Source organism: Anser brachyrhynchus, assembly GCF_964034855.1.
Source record: "Anser brachyrhynchus genome assembly, chromosome: 6".
NCBI lineage: Eukaryota > Metazoa > Chordata > Aves > Anseriformes > Anatidae > Anser > Anser brachyrhynchus.
In genome coordinates, this window is record NC_137700.1 from 30,949,048 (window position 1) to 30,961,644 (window position 12,597).

The window sequence follows — 12,597 nt, forward strand, 5'->3', positions numbered from 1 at the left end:
CCCAATTAGGAGCACTGGAGCTTAACTAATTGGAGTAATAGAGAGTAATAAGGCTCTGATAAAAAGCCTTCCTCTGCCTCCTTTGTATCTTGTGTCATCGCCTGTCAGAGGTCAGAGAGCTTGCATATTCTATTAGGCAGAGTTGCCTTCATTTGTACAAATTAGTTTACCCAACAGTAATTAAAATGCCTGTGCGGGTCGGGAAGAGCTGAATACAATTGATGGGCACGTTGGTGAAGGATTTGACAGCTCTGGTGGCCTCCCTTGCCAAAGCGTGTCAGTGCTGAATCAAAGGCTACACAAACCCACAGACCCGTGTGCTTAACCCGCGGCACCGTCGGCACCAACTGCTTTCTCTCCTCTGCTCCGCTCTCCGTTTTGGCCTTGCTTTCTCTTCTCCTCCTTTTCTCATCCCACTTGAGACTCCATAAAAAAAACGTTTCCCATCTTTGAGCGATCCTTTCTGTCGATGGCTTTCATAACGCTGCTGCCAGCCCCCCTGTCCTGTCTCCCTTGGTGCTCCCCCACCTCTCCCCCCGCCTTCTACATTCCCAGCTGCGGGGCTCTGTCAAGTAATAACTTCTTTGTTTCCAGGTTCGATGAGTCTCCATGTAGAATAGTCTCCAAAATGGAACAACGACGTCCGATTCCAGGGGGTGAGAGCACGCAAAGAGGAAGGAATAGGCTCTTGCATGTGTCAGGCAGATTCTGGGTTCAAAATCTCTGAAGAGCAGAATAGGACTTTGCACTACAGGGGAAGGGCGCAAGCCTTGAGCACGGTGGAAGTTGAGAAGAGGTTGGAAAGGGCCTGTTTCACCCAGGTTCCTTCAATGACATTGCATTGCGGGATGCCCAGCTCAGGCAGCACTTACTCTGAAGGCTGGGTTGATGTTGAGGAAGGTATGTAGTGTACAACGGGATTTGCACCACTGGAGCTGAAGCCATTTCCCAGCTTCATGACAAAGAGAATCCTTTAGAAAAGACTAATGTGCAGGTACCTCCTTCCCCATGGTTCTTCCACATCTGTCCAGCATGGGGTAAAGAGGTGCTACAGGTGGGTTGAAGCTGGGTAGTTGGTATTTTAGGAGCAGGCATAGATAGGATTGTTGCAGCTGAACTTTAGCCAGAGCACTACTGCTGTTGCCAGAAATGCCATGGGATCTTCAATGGCCACAAGTCAGTCAGAGGGACAACAGCACTGCCAAAATACACACTCTCTGTCATCCATCCCCTGGCACAACTTCTATTGTGGGGGGATGATCTCATGAAATATCTCCTCTCTAGCATAGAGATGGCCTGTCTTCAGCAGAAGTAGCTGTCTTTTCTAATTCTTCTTCTTCTTACCTTTTTTTTTTTTTAATACCTGCCATTTCTAAATAGGAAGTTTCAAACGGGAAGAATATCAAAGCATCAGATGAGTTGGAAAATGCCTTGCTTTGAACAACAAAAACAGGCAGTGTTTTGAGTATGTGTGCCTAAATGCTCTGCAAAGTCTTAGCCTTTCTGGCACAACAGAGATGGAAGTGGTGCACGGTGGCTTTCACATGGCAGAGGAGAGCATAGTGGGGAAAGAGACTGCATCTACAAGCCCGACTGAAGGTTGGGCACAGCAGTTTGTGTGTAGTACATAGATGCATCTGGTCACTGCCTGTGTACAGCAGTACCACGTACTTGAGACATGGGTCATCCCTGTGGTAACATATATGTTATCTTGTGCTTTCCACTTCCCAGCCTAGTCTCTCCTCAATCTCTGACTCTGAAAGCACTGGAAGGCAAAATAAATGACGTTTACTAAGCTAGTGAGTAAGAGTTATGCTGTCCAGTTTGTATACCGTTTTGTTTAGCAACTCAGTTTGAGCTATTTCTCTTGGGCAGCTGGCAGGAACAGCTGTGAAGAGATTGCACTTCTCTAGTTCAGAGGTTTTCGGTGCGTGCTCTGTGCTTCTAAGACAAAAAGCCCTGTTAAAAGGCAAACTGAAAGAAGCAAGCCTGGTGGAAGGTTTCAATTCCACTTCCAGAGGCTTTGGAGACAAGCTTTACGTGCTTAGCTCCAATCTGCATGTTGTCAGACCTACCAAAGTTTTCTTGTGTTGCCCTTTTGCTTGGAGCAAAACCCTCACCTCTGAGGTTCCCAGTTTGAGAGGCCTGAGGATTGAAGCTGTCTGTCTGCAGACCAGACTCAGGGGCCCTGGGAATCCAGCCTTCCACTTCCATTTGCTCCCAGGCTTTGACAGTTTCTCGGTGGCACCACTTCTTTGTGCGTGTTTTGTGAATACTGCTCTCTAATCCTGGCAGTGAAGATGCCCCACTCTTCTGGGAGAAGTCTTATCTTTGCTTGCTAATGGGCTCCAGCCTTTTAAAGATAAGGCTTGCAAACCTGATCCTGCTGAAGTATGAGAGAAAATTCCTGTTGACTGAATGAAGGCAGCTTTACCCAGAAGAGACTTGTTTGTGGCCCTGAGGCCTGTATGTGGTGCTGGAGAGAAATCTCTTCATCTAATGTTTTTTTTTCCTTTTTTTTTTTTTTTCTTTTTTGGAGGGGTAGGGGATAAGGGCTGAGGAGGGAAAGCTGAAGTCCAGGACTGACAGCATGAGCAGGGATTAGACCTTGCTGTTCCTCCCACCTTTCTCTCCCTGTTGGTGTGCCTCCATGCTAATTTAGACCTGTGGCAACCATCAAAGCCTCGCTGCATACCTTCTGCACAAAGGGGCCTGTCTCCCACGTGAGGGCGTTCTCTGCTGGGACAAAGTCAGTTTGTCCCCCAAAAGAAAAATCTTAAGCACCCAATTGCCTGCTTGACTGACTCCCTGACTGCTATTATGTTTCTAACCACGGTAATTGGCTTTAGTAGTTATTAATGGATTATGTTTGGGGAGGGAGGGACAGAACCCAACACCTAGCTTTGTAGCTGAAGGACTCCCTGACCAAAGTGCTGCTTTCCAGACATGGGGTTTGCCTGGTGAGCTGTCAGGGTGAGTCCTTTTTGCTGGTTACACCTGAGCCAGATGTTGGCGAGAGGGGAATGTTCTTTGCTTGGTGGAGGGAAGGCAGGTATTGAGCAAAAACCCTATTTCCAAGTGCAAAATGCTGCAGGCTTTCTTATTTGGCCCTTATGGCTGCTGCCCAGCAAAGGGAATGATCTTTTAAAAGAGACTTTTCCTTGGTTCTCAGACTTTGGTCAGGGACTTCCATGGAGTAATGTGCGTGCAGAGAGCCCCATGCTACAGGTGCGTTGGTCCAAGTGTGTGTACGCTGCCAATAAACCCAGGATTTTGCATGTAAAACAGCTGTGGTTGGAGAGATTTTGAAAGAGCTCTGGTGCTGCAGGCCATGCCTGTCCCTAAAGGGCAGCTAAGGGTCACTGTACTTGTGTGGACACCCCCAGGTACGTGAGCGTAGGGAGGAGGGCTGTAACCAGCAAAAAAGCAGCCTTGGTAGCTGTAGTTCTCGGTTCCTGTAGCTCTTTGAGATGGTTTGGTGATAGCTGCCTTCAGCCTTATGATTTGGAGAAACCAATTGCTCAGCTAAAACGTGGAGCTGGGAGTAAAAAGAGTCCTGAGTTCTGGCCTGGCTTCCACATGACTTCTCTGGCTTTGATCAAGTTGAGTGCGTGTTCACTGCCTTGCTGCTGGATGCCTCCTAACACCAGGAGTGCATCTCACTGAAGTACAGTACACAAATCCATTCCCACTACATTAGAGGCTTGGAGAAACCGTCTGACTTCAAAAGGAAGAACGCTGTAGGGGATCAACAAAATGTTTAAAAACCGCTGTTTTTACAGACATGATACATTTCTGTATTTTGCTTTCCTCTTTGAGCTGCCATCCCCTCTGTCATGCTGCAGAAGACATTTAGGCAAAGCATAGAGCCAGCTTTTATTTAAAGCAGGCCCCATTTCCTGCATCTGTGCTATCCTTGTTGCAACGACTTAAACATAGTTTTGGTATTTTATTCTCAGTAGCTGCAATAAATGTGGCTTTGTGAGAGGTCGTTTATAGTTTACTTAGAAATCTTTGTATGAGCTGGTTTCTCGTTTGCACTGAGGATAGGAAGCTGGCACAAAACAAGCAGTATAATGTGGAGAGCTGTGGCACCCATTTTCTTGCTCCTTTAGCTTCAGGATTTGTTCCTCTCAAAAATTTGTTTGAGGCCAGTGACTGTCAGGCAGCCTCTGGAGCCAGCATGCGCAGAAGGGATGCAGCATCACCAAGAGTTCTTTGGAACTGGCCCTGCTGGAAAGTGTGAACTGAGACAAATATTGCTGCCTCTGGTAGAGAGTGGTTAAGCAAAGAGAAGGCATCCTGATCCGGCTTTGAAATTGGCCTTACTTTGAGCAGGTTGGATGGGAGACCTCCATTCTGTGATTCGTTGGGCCAGTGATGCTGCAGCCAATTCATGACTGTGCCGGAAAGTTGTATGTGACATGACATGAATTGAAAAGTAATGGGGAATTTTCCATGGGGTGTTTCTGCAGCTGACAGCACTGACGGTATATGAAATGTCCTGTGTACAGTGAAATTTAGAAAACATCACTGCAATTTACAGCTGTTCCTCTTTTAGGCTTTCCATCCACGCATGCAAATACATCTTTATGTCATGCCAGTTCTCGGCAGCTGTGACCTGCTGCATCTGGGAAGCTCAGTCCAGCTACCGAGAGCGCTCTGGAGCACCTCTCCCTCTGCTGCTGCCTGCCCTTGTGAAATGTGATGGAACGTACTGAAATAGTCTTGAACCAGAATTCAAAGCCTGCCTTGTAGCCTGTGTTTCTCTGTCTTGCTCACGCTCTTTCCTCAGAACAGGAGGATTAGTAAGTGTTTTTGTTTGTTTTGTTTTTGAACAGCTCATTTGTGACGGGGACAGCCTGCTGTGGACACACCTCGCCTCTGAGAATCTGGGACTTTGAGAGGTGAGTGAGCTTCCAGGTTACGGGGAGGGACTTGGCTAGGGAGAGGTAAGTATCAATGAGAAATGCAGTGTTGGAGATGCCATAGGATCGTTCTTTTCAGCTGTAAAGGCAAGAGACGTTTAAGCATGAGATGTTAGGGGAATGAAAACCAAGCTGACGTGGAAAGGTGTGTGGTGGGCTGGTTCTAGTTCAGCAGGGAGCAGCTCCACTTTTCTCTCCCAGTTTATGGCACAGCCATCCTCGATACCCGATGAAGATGCTTCTGTTGTATCTGGTTTCTTCTCACTACCCATGTACAGTCAGAACACACCCATTACAACTTCCTTTGCATCTGTCTCAGCTGATGCTTTAAGCTGAGTTAGAGGGGAGAGGAACGTGACCTGCATCCTTCCATTTGCAAACTTGTCCATGGTGCTGAGAAGTCAGATGGGAATGCAGTAACTACAGTCATCTTTTCCTGGCTGGTGTTTCTGGTAGCTCAGGGAGGTGAGGGGTGGCAACGGGTTATCTGCTGAAATGACTTAGACATGTTGTCTTCTCCCTGTCTTAATAAGCATTGGAGGTTAATTGTTGTGGCCTCTGCTTTGGGGCCACTGAGAAGTTCCTGTTTGGTAAAGGTGCTGACCTTAACAACCGGGGAAATGTCGGGCTCAAATCCTGATGCGAAACTCAACTGCTGACAAATTTGAAACCCTTAGCCTGCGGGTCTTTGTGTAATGATGGACAGATAGCAAATATTTGGCAGGATTATTGAACGGCAGCTCAACTTTCCAGGACTGGTATGCTCTGGGTAGGAGTGGCACAGCACAGATAGATTATCAAGGGAGTGCTGTCAGGATTAAGGAGAGCTGGTGAGGTCTGGGAGGGGAGGGGTGTGGGGGACAATGACAGAAGGGGCCCAAGAGGTGTCAGCAGGGCTGTATTTGGGGAAAGGAGGTACAGGAAGATTGGTGGGGATGCAGGGCTGGTCTGGGGCCAGTTGTCTTCTAATCTATAGTTTACGTAGTTTAGATTGTCTGAGTCTACTACATCAACTAGAAATATACAGCAGTTTGTTTTTTTCTCTCTGAAGTAATAAAAGTAAAGGGTTGGCAAAAGGTGCATCCTGCAAAGGACAAACTAGAGTGGGAAAGACAGCCCCGGTGCATTCAGCTTTGACAAATGTTTCTGGTGACGTAGTCCAGTGGTGCCTGGAGTACCCCAGAAGGATACAGGCTGTGCTGTGATACCCCTGCCCATCATGTCCCTGGCAATTCTTCAATAGAGGCATCTGACAGAATTGAGGAGACAGGCAACCCTCTCCCCCTGCCCCACAGCCTCTCCCAAGGAAGCCTGAAGAGATAATAAAGCTGTGTAGAAAATAGGATTAAGGTAATGAACAGGCACAACGGAGTTTGATCTTTCAATAATGTCAAAGCCTGAGTGACAGCCAAATAAAAAAGCCAAGGCAATCTAGGCTACTGGGCCTCTGTTGCGATGGCTGGAGTGTCAAACTTATTCTTCCCTCTTCACCTGTCACAGCTGGAATGCACCATGCCACTGGGGCTTTTCCTCTCTGGGGACCTGTGCACGAGCCGGGAGTCTTGTCAGCACGTGCAGGGCAGGAGGCTGGGGAAGGAGTACTGCCGGGAAGCTAGCATGTGAAGCCTGATGTGATCGTTCATAGTGAAGGAGTACGGAGCTGTCCTTGCAGGTCTTGGCTTCTCCATAAATGGTTCTTCTTCCCAGCAAAGCTTTAGACACTTTTTCAAAGCCTTAGGTGGTCGCTAGAAGCAATCTTAGAGGGAAATGCTGATTTCTTCCTTTGGGGCTTGTGCATATTGTCTCCGTGCTGAGACTCTGGAATTGGGAGCATGACATAGAAACTCAAAATCTTAGAGCTATACAGGACTGAAAAACTCTTCCTATGCCTCATGTGTCTTGATAACATCATGCAGATGCATCCAGGCTCTATCCAGGCCCTCCCAGTGAGGTGCTTGCCCCTTCCTTGTGGTCATGAAGAGCCAACATCTGACCCACAGAGACTGAACGTGGCAAGAATGTATCCCTAAGAGCAGAATCCAGGCAACTTCTGTCAAAAGAATGATGCAGAGGAGAGTGATGCTTAAGACATTCCATAAAACTATAGGATCCTTAGCACCGCTTTGGTATTTGGTGCTAAGACCCCAGAGTTAGTTTAGTTAGCTGGTACATGGAGGGGTGTGTAACACTGCAGCAGTTTCTGTGGCATTCTCTTCCCTTGGGTAGGTGGTCTTTTCCCCCAGCAGCTGAGCGCTGGAACATGCTACAAAAGGATTTAAAGCTTAAATAACCTTTTGTGTACTGATCTTCTTAGTTCCAGGCCAGATAAGTCCTTGGCTAGTGCTTGTAGCTGTTGGTCATGGTGTGTTTTCGTATTTATGACCTTCGCTGTTCCCTGACCCTGGGGCAGCCATTCTCATCCCTCTGAGAGGAAAGGGATAATGTCTTCACCTGGAAACATGTCGTGGGCTTTGAGAAAGGCTGGTTGGGTTGGGAGGCAAGGAGATTTTTAGTGGGGAAAGGAAATGCCTCTTGCTGCATCCCACCCCCACAACTGTCTTTCATTTCTGACTCTGCTCATGATGGTGTTGGATCAAAGCTGGAACAGGCAGCAACAAGCAATTGTCAAAGGGAGTCGAAAGCAGGGGAATGACTGCGTAATGCCAAGACACTGTCTCTGATGGCTGAAATTCCAGCTGCTGCTACACCTGGCCCTTTCTCCTGTAATGAAGGAGAACTTTTTTTTCTTCTTTTTCTTTTGAAGCTGACTAGCTGCACCTCTGGAGGATATATCCCACAGATGCTACATTGTGCCATCTGATTGCCTTTAGATGTGGGGGAAGATGCTGTGTGCTTACTGCTACTCAGGATCAAGGTGTGTGTTTTTGAGGGGGCTGTGAATAACTTAGATGATTAGAGGTCTGCACAGGAAAGGAGAAAGATCAGCAGTATGGGCCACCTGTGTCCTTGCATCAAGTCTCAGGTCGTGCTGACTCCTTGGCCTCTTGCAAGATCCCTTGGCTCTCTGTAGGAGTAAGGGATATGATGGCAGCTGCCCCTCTTGCTGGTCATGTTCCTCTATTCCTTGTGCACCTGTCTTTCTCTGCTTGGACCTTCCTGTCTTGTCTGGGAGTGTTAGCGTGTGTCTTAGCAAGACAGTCCATTAATGGCAAGCAAGAGAGAAGGAAACTTTCTTCAGATCCTGTTCCTCATTCTCTTCCACCTCATGTCTCATTTGAGAGTCTGACCTGTCTCCTAACTGCCTGGGAGAGGAGAGTGACACCTCTGGAAACAGCTCCAAAGCCAGCATTTGTCCCTTGCCTGCAGAGGCTCCCCAGCCTACCGTGGTGCTCTGAATGTCTTTAGGAGCCAAACACCCCTGTCAGAGATGCTTCTCCTCAAGGTAGGATACTCTGGATCTCGCACTGAAGCGGCTCTTGGAGCTGTTCTGCCAAGCCTGATGTTTGAAGTGGACCGGTGATCTGCTATGGTAGCCCTCGAGCTGTAAACACTTGGAGTGCACAAGTCCTACATTGTCCTTCCCTGTGACACAACGGGACAGGCGCAGGGCACAAGAGCCCTTGTGTAAACTGAGCCAAACTTAGTTGTGCCCTCCAAGCCACCCCAGATCCTCTACCTTTTAAATATCCACTCTTTGTCCATCTCCTCCCCCCTTTTGAAAGCATTTTTGGCAGTGTGTTTTTTTTTTTTAAGAACCCTCTAATTTCTTGTCCAGTTTTTCTCCCTCTCCCGAGCCCTTTGAAAGTGGCTTTACGCCGTCACTGACACCAAACTGACACTTTGCGTTTCCCCACTTCTTATCCCTTTATGGCAACAGATGTTGAAATTTTGTATCCCTTTTATCTGTCCCTCTTTGCCCTCTTCCTGTAATTAGGTTTCCCTTGTTAGCAGTACAAAGTGGCCCGGTTTGCTGCCTGGCCTTTTGAGCCATTGTGTCTGAGCACATTTTTTTCCTCCTCTTTCGGAAGAGTTCCTTCCCCCTTAAGTAATAGGCAGGGTGTGGGCCAAAGCTGGGGCTTTTTCTTGTTTCTTTGTTCTCCATTTATCTCTGCCACCTTTTTCAAAGGGATGGGGGGGAAAAAAAAATAAGAGTGCGTGGAAGGGGAAGATACAGAGTTGCATTTCTTGACCGCCAGACCCCCCCTGCTCTTCAGGTGTTCAAGGCAGGTGCCTTTGATGTCTGCAGGTTTTGGGGAGGTGGGAGGCAGAGGATTCATGAAAGTGGCTTGGGAGTGGAAGAGAAGGGAGATTCAGGTGTGTGGCTGGTGCCCTCAGCAGAGGGGTGGGGAGGTGTCATTCAGGGCAGCCGGGCAGCTGCTGAGCAGGTTAGTAATCCATATTTGCCTCTAGTGCTATTGCATCGGGGTCTTTCTGAGAGACGGCATAAGCACTGCCAGCGTAAGCAGCTGGCTGAAGGTTGTTAACTTGCTGCTGCTTGATCTCTGGTATGTGTTTCCATGGGACCCTCGCTAGGTTGTGTCTGTCTGTCTGTGAAGTAGGGGGGGCAAGAATTAGTTGCTGTCTCTCAAATCGCTACGTTCATCTGCATCCACTTTGGTGGCTCTTTAAACCTATTGAATGAAGGAACTTGAGCGCAGTTGTCAACAAGGAGGGAGAGCTTTAAAGCTTCTGCTTGCTCCCTGTGCCATTCTTAAGCAGCAAGTGTAATCTGACAGCTGCGTGCTATGTAGCATCGAGTGCCTTGGTTGTGTCCTGTGCACCATCAGTGCTAAGTTCTGCAGCCATGGACCCAAAGCAGATTTTGGTCCAGGCTTGACTGTGTACTTAGTAGTTTTAAGGGATGACTTCTTTTCCTGACTGCTGGATGAGGTTCGTAAGCCATGCGGGAGCTAATGGTAGATGATGATCACTGCTGATCCTTTCCTGATTAAGTCCAGTCCTTCTTGGTTTTGTGTCTTGCCATACTCAGATTTTCTGCATGTGGAAGTAGATAATGAAATGAGAATCTGCAGGTGTAGCTCTTGGTTATAAAGCTTGCTAAATATTTTGACGGAAGCTTTTTATATAGATACTGCCTAAGGTGCACAAGTAGATTTCTTAGTGCTGTGCTCTAAAGCAAGTTCTACAGAAGATTCTTTCCACCACTTTGAACTCTGAGGTTTCAACAAGTTTGAGACCCTTTAATTTAATGACAGAGGCATGTTTGGGTGAAGGGAAGCAAACAGATTCAGAACTGAAGTTCCTAAATTGAAAGGAAAGGTAACCATCTCCAAGAAGGGCGGGGAGTCTGCTTCATCCAGGCATTTAAACTGGATTTATCAAGTCACAGAGTAGTGGGTGGTTATCTGAGTGGGAACAGGAGAGATGAGTGATAGAAAATATTATCCTAGCACTAAGAGTTTCACAGGATTTGGGGGGCAGAGGACTCATAATACCATGCTCTAGACGCAGAATCCCCTCTCCTGCCTTGTTTTTCTATGGATTTGTCACATGAATAATCTTTCTTGCCAAGAAATCTCAGTAGGTTTTGTGGGGAAAAAGGCAACACACTCCTTTTAGGCTTGGATTTCTTTCTCAGAATTTCTGTTCTGACTGAACAGAGTCTTTAAATCACAATAACTGATTCAAGACTTGTCCAACAGTGAGCTAAACAGCTTTCTGGGCTGTTTTTGCCTCAGATAAGTGAAAACAAATGTGAGCCCTCTACTGCCTCCACTCACTGCAGTGGGACGATCCACAGGTAACTGCCCTTCCTCAGATGGCTGCTTGTTCTCTTTTCCTATGCTGTTTCCCCATCCCCTCCACAGACAGCTTTGTTTACTCTTTTTGAAGCATCGGTTTTGAGTTTTCCTATTTATATGTCCTTTGTTTAATTGAGAACATAAAAGCTGTGCCTTCTCCCTAAAATTCAAGGGAAAAAGGTTGGTGAGGTGACAGACTGAAGTCTTCAGTTATTAGTCAGAATTAGTCTTCAGGCAAACCCTTTTGTGGTCTGTTCATATTAAATCAGTTTGACACAATGACTGTCTTTAGATTTCTAATTTGGTTCTTGGGATCCGCTCCCTCTGCAGTAAGGTAGGCCAGATGAAGAGTCTAGATGTTGATCTAGGCAAAGTAAAAGCAGATCCTTCTTCACTGAGCTGCCGGTCCCACTTATGACTTGAGGAGCAAGACTAGAGGTAAACAGGTCTCCTGCCTTCAGGCATGAATTAATCCCTTGACAAGGCTGGAAGGAGATTCCTGCCCCAGTTCTGCAGCTCAGAACCGTAGGATTTGATTCCCTTGCTCTGAGATCTCGGGCGTTGTTGGCAGCAGGACGGCGGGTCTCCAGCCAACTACTTGAGCCAGTGCTGGAGGAGGCTGGCTGCTGCAGGGAGCCTCTTAAGTGGCTCTCTCCTGGATGACTGCTCCCCTTAGCAGTTTTGTAGTGTTCAGAGCTCCGTCTCTTTTGTTTATAATGGATAGCTTCGGTCTTACTGTGCAACTTATTTCTCGTGGTATGCATGCCTTCTCAAAACAGTTTGGGGCCTTGTGGTTCTTTACTGATTTATCCATTTATTTTTAAACATCATCTTTCTTGACCCTCCATTACATAAGCTGGACGTCTGCCTTCCTTTTGTTAAAAGGGCTCTGGTGCATCTTACTCTAAAAGTAAGACCATCATAAGAAGAAGAACATACAGGTGTTTATCCTTGATCTTTTCGTACCCATTGCGGTCTTGGCCCTCTCACGCTGTGGTTGAGCATGAGGCCAGCTCCTGCCCTTTGGATGTGTGCATGTCCAGGGCATGCTGTGGCCTTTGCACTCCTGTTCAGGCGTATTTATGACAACTTTACAAGGCCCCAAACAATTGGAGAGCGTGGGTGGGGGCTGGACACTCCAAACGCATCAATCAGTTTCATCCCTCTGAGGCAAAGCAAAAGCAATCTTTATTTTTCCCTGGGTTGAGAGAGAATCAACAGAGGCAAGAGAGAAGAATGGGAAGGAGTGAATGAGGAACCCCCTCTGCCACTGGCTAGCGGTAGCTCATTTAAACAGATGGCTTTGTTTTGATTTGGACTCTCCATTTTTTTGTCTCCCCACTAAAGGAGACCTGCAGAGCTCTGTCCAGAAAGGGAGCAATACAGCCGCCTGTTCCCACACAAGTGGGGCGAAAGGCGAGAGGCTTTGAGAATTCCCTGCTTCTTTTCCTTGCCTCCTTCTTTTTCTCTTCCCCCAAGAAATCACAGTTTGAGAGAATTCCCCCCTACTCCTCCTGTTGGAAAGAAAGACAGAGAAGACATTCTTGACATTCTTTGCAGAGAAAAGGGGTTAAATGTCTGAATTTGGGGGTCACCATGTTATACAAATTGCAATCTAATCGTTTTTACAAGAACACACGTGTGCTAAGAAAAGGAGCCATGGACAAGAAAGAAAAGGGGACAGACAACCTTTTTTGTCCTATCTTTTTATTTTTTTTCTCTCCAAGGTTTTGGACTATTGTCATGTCCTGTCTCTCTCCCCTCCTCACCCCCGAGAGGGAGAACATTGGTTTTATAGTTAAATTGGTTCGTAAAGCAGAAGGGCTTGGTGCCATTTCTGTTTGTTTTCCCAAATAAAAGCCCCAGCAGGGTCTCTTTTGCACCGTTGTGGCTTTATTTGAAGAAACTGCCTTTTTCCCATAGCCCAGCGTGTCAGTTTATCCTCT

General features: G+C 47.2%; 1 protein-coding gene across 1 annotated transcript in view; it reads left to right on the forward strand.

Moving 5' to 3' along the window:
• Positions 1 to 12,597, forward strand: part of FBXW4 (F-box and WD repeat domain containing 4) — a 59,349-nt gene that overhangs the window by 40,552 nt on the left and 6,200 nt on the right. Inside the window, 1 exon segment of the mRNA XM_080598229.1 lies at positions 4,842 to 4,907. Within this exon segment, the coding sequence (XP_080454355.1) occupies positions 4,842 to 4,907 (66 nt within the window).